General features: G+C 32.5%; 1 protein-coding gene across 1 annotated transcript; it reads left to right on the top strand.

Moving 5' to 3' along the window:
- Window positions 1–8,538: 8,538 nt before the first annotated feature.
- Window positions 8,539–17,086, top strand: LOC147787509 (putative protein phosphatase 2C 68). The gene is made up of 8 exons (XM_087119222.1): window positions 8,539–8,847; window positions 9,277–9,289; window positions 10,237–10,323; window positions 10,425–10,507; window positions 10,587–10,718; window positions 15,927–16,199; window positions 16,340–16,445; window positions 16,770–17,086. The coding sequence occupies exons 1-8, from the start codon at window positions 8,539–8,541 to the stop codon at window positions 17,084–17,086; spliced, it is 1,320 nt and encodes a 439-aa protein (XP_086975348.1).
- The last annotated feature ends 454 nt before the right edge of the window (window positions 17,087–17,540 follow it).

Genomic DNA, 17,540 nt, shown 5'->3' with positions numbered 1-17,540 from the left:
ATACGCAAGGAAGCTAGTAATTTGAGTGGCGACAACATCTCAGTTATTGTAGTTGACATAAAAACTCCAAATGAGGGATCTTTAAACTGAGCGATGAAAACAATATCACGGTTGGCTTGGTAGAAGCATGGTGATCTGTAGAGAAACTAGACTTGGACTTAATCATTGTATAAACCACTGCAACTCTTTACCTTTTGTATTCTACTTTGTTATAAAGGTTTGGTGTGTGTTTCTTTATTAAATTTTTTACCGTATAGTCTCATTCAGAATATGCGTGCTATTCAACATGTAGCGAACCAATATACATATGCATATGATACAACATCATAGCGTCTTGTTATTGGATCCTCGATGAATGCATAGTTTTAGATTCTCTTTGTTTTAGGTTGCTACGAGTACTCGTATGGGCTAATTTGGGTAACACTTTGGTGAATGGTGCAAAACAATCCATAGTGGACAAATGGGGCATTCAATAATGTCATATTTCCAAGGAAAAGAACAAAATTGGTTGCAGTACGCTTAAGTTTGGATTTCGAAAGGTACAAAGGTCCATTGAGCAACAAATCCTTTTGGAAATGCGCATGGATTGAGGCGTTTCTCTTTGTTTTTGATCGGTTTCGTTTTCTTTGTCTAGTGCTTACTATGAACACTCAACGGAGGCTACATGCTTAGTGTTTTTGCTAAATCGACTGATGTGGAGAAATATTTATCGTGTGCGAGTTCTCGTGTTTGTTTTCGGTTGTTTAGAGGTCGTTTGCATGTAGGAGGATTTAGTTGAGGAAGAACTGTAAAACCATTTCGCAGAAGAAGAAAAGAAAACTACTTATTTTTCAAGTTCTATGTTTCGAGCTTTAGCCTCACTATATGATGTTTTTATAATCATTTTAATCATCAAAATCTTCGTAGGATTTCATCTTCGAATTGAAAATGTGGATGGATTGAGGTATTTCTCTTTGTTTTGATCGGTTTAATTTTTTTTTGCCTAGTGATACTCTAACACTAAACGGAAGCTATATGCTTAGTATGTTTGCTAAACTGATTGATGGAAAGAAATATTTATGGTGTGCGGGTTCTTGTGTTTATTTACAATTGTTAAGAGTTCGTTTGTATGTAGGAGGATTTAGTTGAGAAAGAACTGTAAAAAGGTTTCGTAATAGTAGAGGATCACTTGTTTTTCGAGTTCTACGTTTGATTTCATCTCCTATTCGCTCACTGTATGATAATTTTGTTATCAGTTTAATTCTCAAAACCTTTATAGAATCTCATCTTCGAAATGGAAATGGGGGATGGATTAAGGTATTTCTTATTGTTTTGATCGGTTTTATTTTCTTTAGTGCTATTCTGAACACTGAACACTGAACGTAGGCTATATGCTTAGTGTTTTCGCTAAACCTATTGAAGATGAGAAATATTTATCATGTGCGAGTTCTTGTGTTTGTTTCGGGTTTTGTTAGGAGATCGTTTGCATGTAAGAGGAGGAAGAACTATAAAAAGGTTTCATAGAAGAAGAAGAAGAAAATTTGTTTTCCGAGTTCTAAATTCGATTTCGGCTCCTAAGAGCTCAATGTATGATGGTTTTCTTATCATTTTCATTCTCAAAATCTTAGTAGGATCTCATCTTCGAATTGGAAATGCGGATGGATTGAGACATTTTTTTTTTTTATCAGTTTCGTTTTCTTGACTAGTCTATTGTGAACATTAAACGGAGGCTATATGCTTAGTATTTTCGCTGAACCGACCCATGTGGAGAAATAATTATCGTGTGCGAGTTCTTGTTTTATTTTTGGTTGTTAAGAGGTCGTTTGCATGTAGGAGGATTTAGTTGAGGAAAAGTTGGAAAAAAGTTTCATAGAAGAAGAAAATCACTTATTTTTCGAGTTCTACGTTCGAGTTTCAGCTCATATTCTCTTTGTATGATGGTTTAGTTATCATTTTCATTCTCAAAATCTTTGTAGGATCTCATCTTCAAATTGGAAATGTGGATGGATTGAGACAGTTCTGTTTGTTTTGATCAGTTTGGTTTTTTTTTTTTTTTTTTGCCTAGTGCCCTCTGAACATTGAACGGAAGCTATATTCTTAGTGTTTTGGTTAAACCGACCAATGAGGAGAATTATTTGTCGTGTTCGAGTTTTAGTATTTATTTTTATTTGTTAAGAGGTCGTTTGCATGTAGGAGGATTTAGTTGAGGAATAAGCGTAAAAAGGTTTCGTAAAAGAAGAAGAAGAAAAACATTTGTTTTCCGAATTCTACGTTCGATTGCAGCTCGTTTTGCTCACTGTATGATGGTTTTGTTATCATTTTAATCTTCAAAATCTTCGTAGGATCTCATCTTTGAATTGGAAATGCTTTGGATTGATGTATTTCTCTTTGTTTTGGTTGGTTTCTTTTTCTTTACCTAGGGCTATTTTGAACATTAACTAAGGCTATATACTTAGTGTTTTCGCTAATTGATGAGGAGAAATATTTAAAGTGTTTGAGTTCTTGTGTTTGTTTCCGGTTGTTAAGAGGTCATTTTTATGTAGGAGGATTTTTTTAGGAAAAACTTTAAAAAGCTTTTGTAGAAGAAGAAGACGAAGAAGACGAAGAAAAGCACTTGTTTTTCGAGTTCTACGTTCGAGTTTCAGCTCCTATTCACTCATTGTATGATGATTTTATTATAATTTTAATACTTAAAATCTTCGTATGATCTCATCTTCAAATTGAAAATGCGGATGGATTAATGTATTTTTCTTTGTTTTGATCGATTTCATTTTCTTTGACTATTGCTACTCTGAACACTGAACGGAGACTATATGCTTAGTGTTTTTGCTAAACCGAACGAATGGGAGAAATGTTTACCGTGTGCAAGTTCTTTTGTTTATTTATGGTTGTTAAGAGGTCGTTTGTATTTAGGAGGATTTAGTTAAGGAAGAACGGTAAAGAAATTTCGTAGTAGAAGAAGAAGAAAAGCACTTGTTTTTCAAGTTTTAGCTTATATGCACTCACTATATGATAATTTTGTTATCATTTTAATCCTCAAAATCTTCATAGGATCTCATCTTCGAATAAAAAATGCTGACGGATTAAGGTATTTTGCAACGACCCAAATCTTTTTACTTAAATTAAGGTCGTTGCTATATACATATCATGAACATTGAATACGTATTCATTTAATTTACCTGATTAGTTAAGCTGTTGTCACTAAATTAAAGTTTGATTTTATCACTCGAAATCCAAGTCAACCTATGTAAGTCCATGACATCAGTTTCAAATTCAAATTTCTACTAAATTATTCCTCGAATCTACCATGGGATACATGTTATGCCTGGCTTAGTTTTGTTAGCTAAATCTTTATTATTATTATTATTTTTTTTATGAGTGTAAATTTTTATTTTTGTTTGTTTAGGTATTAGTTTTAGTTTATAATTCTATTACCTAAATCTTAATTTTTTTTCTTTTCATCTTACTTTTGTTTTGTATTTAGTTTTAGTTTTTAATTATATACACTAATTTTTTTTTTTTTTTTATTTACTTGTCATTTCTCCCAAATTTTCAGTCTTTTTTATCTTTTTATATATGTTGATTAATTATGGGTCTAATTTTAATGAATTTTCTTTTTACTAGTCCAAACTAAACAATTGAAACAATTTAAAGAAAATCTAAGATATAATTGGGTGATCTCTTAAAAATGAAATTAAGATAAATTTAATATATACAACAAATTTATTGGACCTGTGGAGCCATTTTCCTTTGTCTCTCCAACTACATCTGAAAAGTTATGTATCTGCAATTTTGATGTTCTATTTTTTTCTCTCTTTCTAGCATAATAGCTAATGCATTGGAGCATGGGGTTGATGATAGATATTTGGGGACGAGTTGTGAGAAATGGGTGGATGGAGGAACGAGTTATTTTTTTTTTATTAATTTATTATTATTGTTATTATTTATCTATTTTTATATACTTTTTGTTTTATTTTGAATATTTGAGTGTTCCTAGATATCTATCTTCCCATATTTAGCTGGGTTTTACCAAATGACCTGAAATCAAGCAACATGTAATTAGATCTTGATTCACATCAAAGTGCATAATCGGCTGACCATATGTCGTAATGGGACCATGCAACATCAAGGAGATTGCTGTGTATGTTCATTCCTTCCTCCACGCCTTGTAGCAAAAACCCCATTCTCCACAGTTATATCTTCTTTCTACCTTAACTTATCTTTATAACTTGTGTCGTTTCAGTGCTTATGATCAACAGCTCCGGTCAATCATTGACAGAAGCTACTGTCCCTACCAATGCCAAAAGGACACTCGTAGGAGTGACGGTGGCTTGATGAGTGCAATGGACAATGGACGTGGTAGTTTTAAGATTCCGTTGGGGTTTTAGATTGGATAAGGGACATAGAACTGCAACTGAGGATGCCATCACCATTGTTCTAGAGTTTCTATCTCCAATTGGATAGAAAGATGACGGGTCGGTGGAAGAGGAACCTTTGGTTCATTATTTTGGCTTGTTTGATAGTCATGGAGTCCCTCAGCTACTTTTTGGTATCAAAACCTTACCTCTCTCATTTTGGCAGCGATAGATGTCAATATTGACTCGATCAACAATCATTTAGGTCAAATTCAAATAAGTTAAGTCTTATGAATTTATTTCAATTATATTATTGTTTCTTACATATAAAATCATAACAATGGTTCTATCCATAATCTAATCATATCGTTCTATCAATCTATCACAGTCATATCCTTTTCTATACATAACCTAATCATATAGCTATGTCAGTCATATATTTTTCATATCGTTATATTACATTTATTGCATCCTTCTCGTATCTTATCTCACACATATCATTGAACACAGCATAACGTAAGAGGTATCATATCATTCACATATCATAATACATACATAACATATCATAGTCATATCGATTTATAAACAATTCACACACATCAAATTTATAACACGGGTAGAACCACCACAAGACACGTGTCAACATCAAATATAACAATGCGATACCTAAAGTCATCTAACTGATTAGCTTAAGCTATTGTCAATAAATTAAAGTTCAATTATTATTATAATTTACGATAGTCCATAGATTAGATTTCATGCTAATATTAAAGTTTTGTAAATAAAGTTTTAGAATATTTTATAATTAATATATATAGAATTTTATTTTTATTAAAAATGCTACTGTTTCATGGGAGTTACTTTATATAAAAAAAAAATTGTGTAATTAGGTTTACACTATTTTCTCTTATTTATTTTGTTTTATCATTTACTTCATTCCCCAATTTTTTAATTTTTCTTTGTTTTTCCATTTATAATTTATCTTAATTTTTTTTCTTTTTCTATATCTATTTTTTTCCTTATAATTTTTAATTATATATTTTATTTTTTCTTGTATTTACTCGACTTATAATGGTCAAATATGGTCAAATATTGTTGCTTTCAAATCTTCTATTTTTTTTTATTAATTTTGTTGGTAGAATAATTTATGTACTTTTTTAAATATTATTGGTCTTTTTTTTAATTCTATTGTCAGATTAATTCTAGATCAATTCTTGATACTATTATTCTTTAAACTAAGTTAAAACCGTTAGAATTTCTAAATCACATTCAATAATTGGAACAATTTTTAAAAAAAATATATAAGATATAATCTGTTGTGATCCCTTCATGAGATTAGATAGGAAGACTTAATATATACATAAATGAAATTAGGACTGAAAATTTTAATATATACAACAAACTCGAAATATATGCTCACATAAATCTGTAGTATGCCCTTAAAACATTTTCCTTTTTCTCTCTCAGATCTAAAAATAAACGAAATTAGGACAGAAAAATGTAATATATACAACAATCTCGAAATCTTTCTTCACATAAATCTGCCATATGAAAAACATTTTTTTTCTCTCCCAAATAAATCTAAAAATAAATGAAATTTGGACGGAAAATTTTAATATATACAACAAACTGGAAATATATGATCACATAAATCTACAGTGAAAACATTTTCATTTTTCTCTCCCAAATAAATCTAAAAATAATTGGAATTAGTAGAGAAAAATTTAATATATAAACACTAAATCTTTCTAGTTTACTTTCTCTCCCCCAAATAAATCTACAAATAAATGGAATTATGACAAAAAATTTAATATCTACAACAGAAATCTTATCTTTTAGGAAAAACATTTTTTTTTTCTCTCCCAAATAAATCTAAAAATAAATGAAATTAGGACGATAAAATTTAATATATACAATAAACTCAAATATATGCTCACATAAATCTGTGCAGGTAAAACATTTTCCTTTTTCTCTCCCAAATAAATCTAAAAATAAATGAAATTAGACAGAAAAATTTAATATATACAACAAACTCGAAATCTCTCCTATATATCTACAGCATTTTCTTTTTTTCTCCCTAAAATAAATATAAAAATAAATGAAATTAGAACAAAAAGATTTAACATATATAAACTCTAAATCTCTCAATCACCTAAACCATCACACAAATAGGGTAAAAGTATTTTCCTTTTTTCTCTTCCAAATAAATCTTAAAAATAAATGAAATTAGGATAGAAAGATTTAATATATACAATAAACTCACTCCAAATGAAATCCCTCTTTACTGAAAGCATTTTTCTTTTTCTCTCCCAAATAAATTTAAAAATAAATGAAATTAGGATAAAAAGATTTAATATACAATAAACTCAGAATCAATTCTCATATAAATATGTCGTATCTATCTCATATAAATATGTCGTATCTAGTGAAAGTATTTTTCTTTTTCTCTCTCAAATAATTTTTTTTTGTTACCTACCATTTTTATGTTTTACAATGAAGAGAGAGGATAAGTTATTTTTATTTATTTATTTATTTTTATATGTTTTTGTTTTCTAGTGAATATTTACATTTTTTTTTAGATTTTCATTAGGTGTGACGGTTACTCTGTTTTCCAATATTTAGCCACCTTTTACCAAATAACTTAAACCACTACACATGTAACTAATCTTAATTTAGAGCAAAGTGCATAAATTGGGGACATATGTCATAATGAGATTGGATATTTGAACAGCTCCAACGGCTTCAGATTTCAATTCTTGTTTCTTGCAACATCGAGGAGATTGCCATGTCTGTTCATCCTTCTTCCAAGCAGCCAAAACCCATTCTCCACAATTATATCTTCTTTCTTACAACTTATCTTTATAACTTGGTGTCGTTGGAGGAGATCTTATTTACCAAAATAATTTATAGTATTGAGTTTTATTTATTATTTCTAATATTTTTAAAATACTGTACATTTCATGAACTTATTTATAATTTTTTTTTATTCCGTGATTAAGAATTTTGTAACTCTTGCCAAACGAGCTAGTAAGAAAAAAGAGAACTATGATTGCAAATTTTAAAAGTTAACTATGATTGCAATAAATTATGAAACTCGAACGAATCCATGGTTACACGAAGTTTTCTAGCTTCTTCAATGATTTGCTTGTGGGAAGATTGTTGCATCCTAATAGCATTTTGAGCTCTAAAAAAAGCCTGTATACTGTGAAAAGTTGTAGTAGCTAGTTGTCTCACGATCAAATCCTCTGACTACAACATACAAACTCTTTAAATCCTAATGTCAATTTGAGCTCAAAAAAGGGTTTGCATATTGTGGAAAGTTGCAGCAGCCAATAAAGAAACAAGTACGCAAACAAAGAAAGGAACCAAGATAGAGTTTCACTCATCTATTTGATAATCATTTGGCAAAAATTGAATAAATCAAGCGGTTTTGGTTTTCGATGTCAAATCTTACAGAAGACTTCCAGGGCCGAATCTCGAAATAAACCTATTATCTTTATCAAAAGATTGATGAGCTCTTTGTATCCTAGCGGCAGTTTGAGCTCTAAAATGGCTCTGCATACTGCGAAAAGCTACAACAGCTCGTTTTCTCATGAGAAACCCTCTAACCACGACCTACAAACTCTTTGAGTCCTAACGATAGTTTGAGCTTTAAAAAAGAACTGCATATTATGAAAAGTTGCAGCAGCTCGTTTTCTCACGATAAATTCTCTAACCACAGCTTGCAATTTAACCGGTCCCTTGAGAGCTCTCCAAGCATTCCTAGCATGACAATAAAGAAACAAAAAAAGGAACAAGTTAGAATTTCACTAATCTCTTTGATAATCATTTGGCTCAAATGGTTTTCAAATAAAGTCGTTTTGGTTTTTGATATCGAATCTTACATCAGATTTCCAAGGCCGAATCTCAGGATATTGAAAAATCGACGAACTCTTTGGGTGAGTGACCCTCGTGCCAGTAATTCATAATGCATCTGCTATTGGGTCTCAGCGCGCCTATCTGTTAGCATGGTACCATTTATACTTGATAAGGATTTTGGTCTTTTATTTCCTGTCTTTCAGGAAACTGATCTGCTGTGTGCGCCAGAAGATAAAGTTTTACATGGTTATCAGGCAAAAGAAACAGAGAACACTGGTTTACAACCTTCACTAAATCTCTCACTTAACCAGTTGAAGAAAATGGTAAAGAACTTGATGCACCCAAGATGGAAGTTGCTGGTTTCCCGCCTATGACACCGGGATACATCTCGGCTTACGTGCCTGTTCCTTTTTCTATTTGGGCACCAAGTACAGTCCCAATGGAAGAAGAAAAGGGTGTAGAAATGTGTCATCATGAGGTACTAAAGCCAATTCCAGTTGTGCCAAAGGAACCTGTCAATGTTGATGAACTAGTTGGCATGTCTCAACTCACTCTACGAGAGCACGAAAGGGAGCATAAAGAGCCTTCACCTCTGACCTTAAAATTGATAAGCAAACCCTCAAGACGACTGTTAGTATTTCATCCAAATGCCCGAGTCAGCCGCTCGGAGTTAAACAAGGACGACAATGACACAACTAAAGCTCTTTGAAACAAGAAGGGAGGCGTCTTCATGCATCGTGAGATTTCCTTGAAAAATTACACCCGTAATTAGTTTTGTTTTTCATAGAAAGTTTGGTAGTGTGGGTGTTTTAATGATAATGTAGGCCAGAGAAAGTTCTTATAGTATATGTATTCTTTGTAACAGTAACAGGTAGATATTGTAATAAATATATTAATAAGGAGATCCTAAATTGATTTTGTGGATAATCTCTGTACCTTTTTTAGGCATTAAATTAATACATATCTCTCTAATGTTATCGTGATCATCTTCATAGCCTTCTAATCAAGGAATTGACACTTTGGGAGTGAGCTTCAACAGGGAACTTACATGAGTGTGACCGGATTTCATTTCCTTTTTGTTTAGGTGAAGGAGTCAGGTAAGTAGAGTGAAATGAAAGAATAAATAGGGAGAGGTGATTGAGCTGATCTTTCATTTTCTTAGTTTACAGTGAATAAATAGGTGTAGGGCTCCTTGTTCTTGTTCAAATTCTCAAGCTAAGAATAGACATACATGAGTGTGAGAGTGCTTCTTGTTCTTGTTCAAATTCTCAAGCTAAGACTCTTTATGGCAGTATTACACTAACTACCCTTTTTTATTTCGATTTCGATTCTAATTTGTAGATTATTTAAGCATGATGATGAACTATTTATTTATCTTTCTTGTGAGGATTATTGACCGTAAGTCGTTTCATGAAAATTTATTACTTTTTTCCTTTCTAATGCCACCAGGTTTGTCATGACCAACCTTAGAAATTAGACTCTAAAGTGATTTTCACACAAATACACTTGTAGTATGTGCTCGTACCTCCTTAAATAAAGGTGGAATCCCTTCAAAAGCCAAGTTCCTTTGTTGTACATGGGTTCCATTTTTCTGTAACAAATTTTATGCTTTCAATTAACTATTAAATAATATATTTTGTTTTCTTTTGAATATTTACTTCTTTTATCAGCTTTTCATCAAGTGTAACTCATATGAGATATTTGTCTCCCTATATTTAGCCAAGTTTTACAAATGACCTGAAGTCCAACCACATGTAAATGGATCTTAATTAAGAGCAAAGTGGTAATTTAGAGAATAAGTGTAATTGTTCTCTGTCTCCTATATTTAGCCAAGTTTTACCAAACGCGTGAAGCCATGCCATATGTAAAGTTTTACCAAATGACTTGAGGTCATGCCACATGTAATTAGTTCTTTATTCAGAGCAAAGTGCATTCAGAGTAAAGTGCATAAATCTAAATCTGTGAAGAGATTACCATATGTCATAATGAGATTGGATTTTATTGACAGCTTGAGACTGATTCCCATTTTTGTTTTCAACTCCAGGCCATGCAACTTCGAGGAGCTTGCCATGTATGTTCATCCCTTCGTCCATATTGCCATGTATGTTCATTCCTTCCTCCATATTGCCATGTATGTTCATCCCTTCTTCCACGCATTGGAGCAAAAACCCTTTCTCCATAGTTATATATTCTTCTTACCTTAACTTGTCTTTATAACTTGTGACGCTTCAGCGCTTATGATCAACGACTCTAGTGAATCATTGATAGAAGTTGTTGTCGCTACCGCTGCCGGAAGGACACTCGTAGGAGTGACGGTAGCTCGATGAGTGCAATAGACAATGGACGCGTTAGTTGTGAGATTTCGTGGAGTTTTGGATTGGACAAGGGACGTAGAACTTCAAGGAGGATGCCATTGCCATTGTTCCGGAGTTTCTATCTCCAGCTAGATGGAAAGATGACGGGTCCGAGAAAGAGAAACCTTTAGTTCATTATTTTGGCTTGTTTGATGGTCATGGAGGCCCTCAGGTATTTTTTTTTATATCTCTAATGAGTTGAATGCACTTATTTGCATACAATTTTGAAGATTAAACCTGATGTAGATAGACCACGGAGCAATTTAAATCTCGGTCATGCAGCTCACTTTACAAGTATACACAAACACCACCTTTAATTAAGAACAAAACCAGGTATATATATATATCTATATCTATATATATATACATATATATATACATACTATTTATTTATTTTAAAATCACCAATAGGAGTTTTGGTACGTCATATCTGTGGTAAATAGAAAGTGATGGTATGCTACCCAGAAAAAAAAAATCTAAAAATTGATAGTTTAGGTGCTGATTCGAGTGTGGTCTCTCCAAGTTTCTTAATAAGGTATCTATCTATAATTTTTCCATTACTCCCGCTCTCATATCCAACCTACCCGAACCCGACCTGTGATGGTGTCAGAAGTAAAATCAAAGTGTTTGATCCTTTGTCCCATGCTTTGAGACACTCTTCCTTACCGATTAAGTAGTGATGAACTGATGATAATTGATCGAGTGTCAAATATATTTCCTTTGAAAAAGTTAATTATTTCTTTCATTTATATTCATTTTTACTCTTACAAGTAATTTTATTTTTTATAAAATGGATTAATTATGAAAAGTAAAATTATAGCATTCAACCACCAAAGTAAAATTATAGCAGGTCAAAATTAAAACACGATTTAAAATGGAGCCAAAAATGAATTTTTTATTTTGTAAGGAGGGGACGGGGGCATTTTTGGAAAAATAATATTAATGGCTCATACTTTGGCCCAAACCTTGATGATTGGGCCCAGGGGCATTTTTGAAAAAAAATAATATTAGTGGCTCATATTTAGGCCCAAACCTGATTCGGCCCATAAAATCAGATTTGGTTGTTTTTAAAATGGGCCTCGGCCTGGTCTGATCTCATCCAACCTACCGGAAAGTAGGGGGTGTACATTCAACCCGACAACCCGACAACCTGGACCAACCCAACCCGAAGTACAAGGGTTGGGTTGGGTTGGATTAGCATTTCTGGTAGGGTTGGGTTCATTTTTCTGAACCCGAATTGAATCGGTTCGATTTCGGTTTCGTGGGGGTTGACTCGATATAAATTTAAATATATTAGATATATTAAGTACTCTAATTTAAAATAGGTTTGCCAGAGTGGTATTTTGGCCGGTCGAAGAAGAATCATGCTTGAGTTCGAATCCGGACAATACATGTATTTTTTTCTTTTATATTATATATATATTTTTTAAAATACGTTACTAACCAACCATTATATTTTCATAAATATATATATATATTGAAAATTATATATATGCAATAAATAAATAAATATATTTTCATAAATATATATATATATTGAAAATTATATATATGCAATAAATAAATAAATAAATAAATAAATAAATAAATAATATATATATATATATATATATATATATATATATATATATATATATATATATATATATATATATATATAAAAGGATTAAAATAGGCAAATAATTCTAAATTCTAGCTTAAATATATTTAAAGATAAACCGTCCTTCTAAATTCTAATGTATTTATTTTCTATTTTATATATATATATATATATATATATGTATATATATATTATTTTTTTCTAATAATTTAGGGCTATCTATCTTTATCAAATCATAAACATTCTAGCTTAAATATATTTAAAGATAAACCGTCCTTCTAAATTCTAATGTATTTATTTTCTATTTTATATTTATATATATATATATATTATTTTTTTCTAATAATTTAGGACTATCTATTTTTATCAAATCATAAACATATTTCAACTAAAATATTTTTATATGTTTTTTTTTTTTGTTATATACAATATCTTTAAACTAATCATTTTTATTGTTTATTTAATTTCATGATATATCTTTATATTTTTTCTATTTTAATCCATTTTCAAAAAATGTCCGGCATTCTTTAGTATTATAACATGTTGAACTATGTTAATATGTCACAATTTTCACTCGAACTATGTTAATAGGTTACAATTTTCGCTCGTTGTTTTTTATTGAATTTTTATTTTTTTTTAGCAATTATGGATTGATTTGTGTTTGTTTGTATATTTTTAATATATTTTATATAAGATTGTATCCAAATAATTATAAATTGTGGATAAATAAAACTTTTTTAAAAAAAATTAACAACCCAACCCGAAAATAGAAGGTTTGGTTGGGTCGGGTTGTGAAAAGTTTCGCGTTGGGTTGGGTTACCAATCCAACCAACCCGAACTTTTGGGTTGGGTCAAAAAAAATGCTCAACCCAACCCAACCCGGACTATGTACACCCCTACCGGGAAGCTAGAGTCCATGGTTCAAAATATTGCCCGCTCTACGAGTTTCAATGTATGATGGTTTTGTTATCATTTTAATTCTTCGTAGTGTCTCATCTTCGAATTAGAAATGTGGATGGATTGAGGTATTTTTATTTGTTTTGATCGGTTTCGTTTTCTTAGTCTAGTGCTACTTTGAACACCAAACGAAGGTTATATACTTAGTGACCAACCTTAGAAATTATACTCTAAAGCGATTTTCACACAAATACACTTGTAGTCTCTGCTCGTACCTCCCTAAATAAAGGTGGAAGCCCTCCAAAAGCCAAGTTCCTTTGTTGTACACCGGTTCCATTTTTTTATGACAAATTTATGTTTTTTTTGTTGTACACCTGTTCCATTTTTCTCTGACAAATTTATTCTTTCAATTAACTATTAAGATTCAGATAATATATTTTTGTTTTCTTTTGAATATTTAATTCTTTTATCAGCTTTTCATCATGTGTAACTAATCTCAGATATTTGTCTCTCTATATTTAGCCAAGTTTTACAAATGATCGGAAGTCCAACAACATGTAAATGAATCTTAATTTAGAGCAAAGTGCTAATTTAGAGAATAAGTGTAATTGTTTTCTGTCTCCTATATTTAGCTAAGTTTTACCAAACGACATGAAGCCACGCCACATGTAAGGTTTTACCAAATGACTTGAGGCCATGCCACATGTAATTAGTTCTCTATTCGTAGCAAAGTGAATTCAGAGTAAAGTGCATAAATCTAAATCTGTGAAGAGATTATCATATATCATAATGAGATTGAATTTTATTGACAGCTTCAGACTGATTCCCATTTTTGTTTTCAACTCCAGGCCATGCAACTTCGAGGAGCTTGCTATGTATGTTCATCCCTTCTCCCATATTGCCATGTATGTTCATTTCTTCCTCCATATTGCCATGTATGTTCATCCCTTCTTCCACGCGTTGGAGCAAAAACCCCTTCTCCATAGTTATATATTCTTCTTACCTTAACAGCGTTGGAGCAAAAACCCCTTCTCCATAGTTATATATTCTTTCTTACCTTAACTTATCTTTATAGCTTGTATCGCTTCAGCGCTTATGATCAACGACTCTGGTGAATCATTGATAGAAGTTGTTGTCGCTACCGCTGCCGGAAGGACACTCGTGGGAGTGACGGTAGCTCGATGAGCTTGATGAGTGCAATAGACAACGGACGCGGTAGCTGTGAGATTTCGTGGGGGTTTTGGATTGGACAAGGGACGTAGAACTTCAATGGAGGATGCCATTGCCATTGTTCCGGAGTTTCTATCTCCAGCTAGATGGAAAGATGACGGGTCCGAGAAAGAGAAACCTTTAGTTCATTATTTTGGCTTGTTTGATGGTCATGGAGGCCCTCAGTTATTTTTTTTTTTTATATCTCTAATGAGTTGAATGCACTTATTTGCATACAATTTTGAAGATTAAATCTGATGTAGATAGACCACGGAGCAATTTAAATCTCCTGTCATGCAGCTCACTTTACAAGTATACACAAACACCACCTATAATTAAGAACAAAACCAGGTATATATATATATATATATACTATTTATTTATTTTAAAATCTCCCATAAGATTTTTTTGTATGTGATATCTGTGGTAAATAGAAAGTGATGGTATGCTACCGACAAAGAAGAAGAAAAAAAAAAAAAAAAACTACCCGACAATTTTTCCATCACTCCCGCTCTCACATCCAACCTACCCGAACCCGACCTGAACCCGACCTGTGGTGGTGTCGGAAGTAAAATCAAAGTGTTTGATCTTTTGTCCCATGCTTTGAGACACTCTTCCTTACTGATTAAGTAGTGATGAACTGATGATAATTGATTGAGTGTCAATATGGTTCCTTTGAAAAAGTTAATTATTTCTTTCATTTATATTCCTTAACTCTAACTCATCAAATAATTTTATTTTTTATAGAATGGGTTAATTATGAAAACTAAAATTATAGCATGTCAAAAATTAAAACATGATTTAAAATGGAGCCAAAAATGAATTTTTTATTTTGAAAAGAGGGGACGAGGGTCATTTTTTGAAAAATAATATTAATGACTCATACTTATGCCCAAACGATTGGGCCCACGGGCATTTTTGAAAAAATAATATTAATGGCTCATAGGCCCAAACCTTGATGATTCGGCCCATAAATCAGATTTGGTCGCCAAACCTTGATGATTCGGCCGCATTTTGGAAAAAATAATATTAATGGCTCATGCTTAGGCCCAAATCTTGATGATTCGGCCCATAAATGTTGTTTATAAAGTGGGCCTGGGCCTGGTCTGGACTAGATCTCATCCAATCTACTGGGAGGGAAGCTAGAGTCCATCGTTCAAAATATTGCCCGCTCTACTAGTTTCACATACGATGGTTTTGTTATCATTTTAATTGTTCGTAGTGTCTCATCTTCGAATTAGAAATGTGGATGGATTGAGATATTTCTATTAGTTTTGGTCAATTTCATTTTCTTGGTCTAGTGCTACTTTGAGCACTGACTGAGGCTATATACTTAGTGTTTTCGCTAAATTGATCAATGAAGAGAAATATTTATTGTGTGCATGTTCTTGTGTTTGTTTCGGTTGTTAAGAGGTTATTTGCATGTACGAGGATTTAGTTGAGGAAGAACTATAAAAATGTATCGTGGAAGCTTCACTAATGACCTCTCGTTTGGTTCACAACCACATTTGAGATAATGCTAGCATTATGATTCGGTACAATTTTAGATTTTAGAAGGAAATTAATTTGCTGAAGACAATGAACTTAGAGTCAATAAGGCGTTTGATAACAAGCGATTGACACAGGTTCATGACTAAATGAGTATACGATATGGTATTATTTTGATGATATCAGGTGAGTACTTATTGTTCAAAGAAGTTCCATGAACTATTAGCAGAAGAGTGGAACAGAGGAGTTTCTGAAAACGGTCAGCAAGAGCGATGGGAAATGGCATTGACGAGGTCTTATGAGAGGGTTGATGATGCCTTCAAGGACAAGACTCTGGCCCCATATTCAGTTGGATCTACTGCTTTGGTTGTTCTTCTGTCAGCTTGCCAAATAATTGTTGCCAACTGTGGTGACTCTAGAGCATTGCTTTGTCGTGGGAATCAAGCCATTCCCTTGACAGTTGACCATTCCCTTGACAGTTGACCACAAGGTTCAATTACAATTCTCTATGTGGTGTTTGGGTTCTGTTTGGGTGCACAAATTCTTCAATTTTTTTAGTTAATATTATGATTCAAAAAATTTCCCCTTTTCTGATGCAGATTATCAGGCCAGATGAATATGATAGACTTATTAAGGGAGGAGCAAAAATTCTGTTTGTAGGTTGTCCTAGGGTTGAAGGAGTGTTGGCAATGACCAGAGCAATAGGTTTCTTCTAACCCATAGCTTCATATTTTTCCAACGATTCATAACTGTTAGACGAATGACTCTCCACAATGGTATAATATTGTCCACTTTAAGCATAAGCTCTCATGGCTTTGCTTTGGGCTTCCTCAAAAGTCCTCGTACAAATGGAGAGAGTATTCTTTGTTTATAAACTCATGATCATTCCCTAAATTAGGGGAAGTGGGACTTTTATCCTCCAACAATAACTAGTCATCCACTAATTTTGCAAGCTTCTAAGTTTACATTGTCAAATTTTGCATCTATTTATCTTTTATTGTTGCGATTTTCAAATATATTTCTGATCAGGTGATCATTACTTGAAACCGTGGATTATATTTGATCCGGAGGTTACGTTCACATCGAGGACTGAGGAAGATGAGTGTTTGATTCTGGCAAGTGATGGAGTATGGGATGTCTTATCCAACGATGACGTGATGAAGATGGCTTGCAGCGTACTGAAAAGGCAACGCAAGAAGTTGGCGCTTGGTGGAACTGGTAATGTAATTTATCCAGCTCAATGTGCTGCAAATAAAATACGTAAGGAAGCTAGTAATTTGAGTGGCGACAACATCTCAGTTATTGTAGTTGACTTAAAAGCACCAAATGAGGGATCTCTAAACTGAGCGATGAAAACAATATCACCGTTGGCTTGGTAGAAGCATGGTGATGTATAGAAACTAGACTTGGACTTAATCATTGTATAAACCACTGCAACTCTTTACCTTTTGCTACTTTGTTATAAAGGTCTGGTGTGTGTTTCTTTATTAAATGAATATGCGTGCTATTCAACATGTAGCGAACCGATATACATATGCATATGATGCAATATCATAGCGTCTTGTTATTGGATGCTCGATGAATGCATAGTTTTAGATTCTCTTTGTTTTAGGTTGCTATGAGTACTCGTATGGGCTAATTTGGGTAACACTGGTGAATGGTGCAAAACAATCCATAGTGGACAAAATGGTGCATTCAATAATGTCATATTTCCAAGGAAAAGAACAAAATTGGTTGCAGTACGCTTAAGTTTGGATTTTGAAAGGTACAAAGATATTCTCTATTTCGTAATATCTGCTC

Source organism: Cucurbita pepo, chromosome 17 (genome assembly GCF_057944985.1).
Source record: "Cucurbita pepo subsp. pepo isolate OVF chromosome 17, ASM5794498v1, whole genome shotgun sequence".
Classification (NCBI taxonomy): domain Eukaryota; kingdom Viridiplantae; phylum Streptophyta; class Magnoliopsida; order Cucurbitales; family Cucurbitaceae; genus Cucurbita; species Cucurbita pepo.
Note: the sequence above shows the minus strand (reverse complement) of the source record. Positions and strands in the feature narration are given on the sequence as shown.

Coding starts and splice junctions, on each gene's coding strand:
- LOC147787509 (XM_087119222.1), top strand. CDS start 8,539: ATGGAAGTTGCTGGTTTCCCGCCTATGACACCGGGATACATCTCGGCT. Junction 10,324..10,424: donor TCCTTCCTCCATATTGCCAT/GTATGTTCATCC, acceptor GTGACGCTTCAG/CGCTTATGATCAACGACTCT. Junction 16,200..16,339: donor ATCAAGCCATTCCCTTGACA/GTTGACCATTCC, acceptor TTTCTGATGCAG/ATTATCAGGCCAGATGAATA.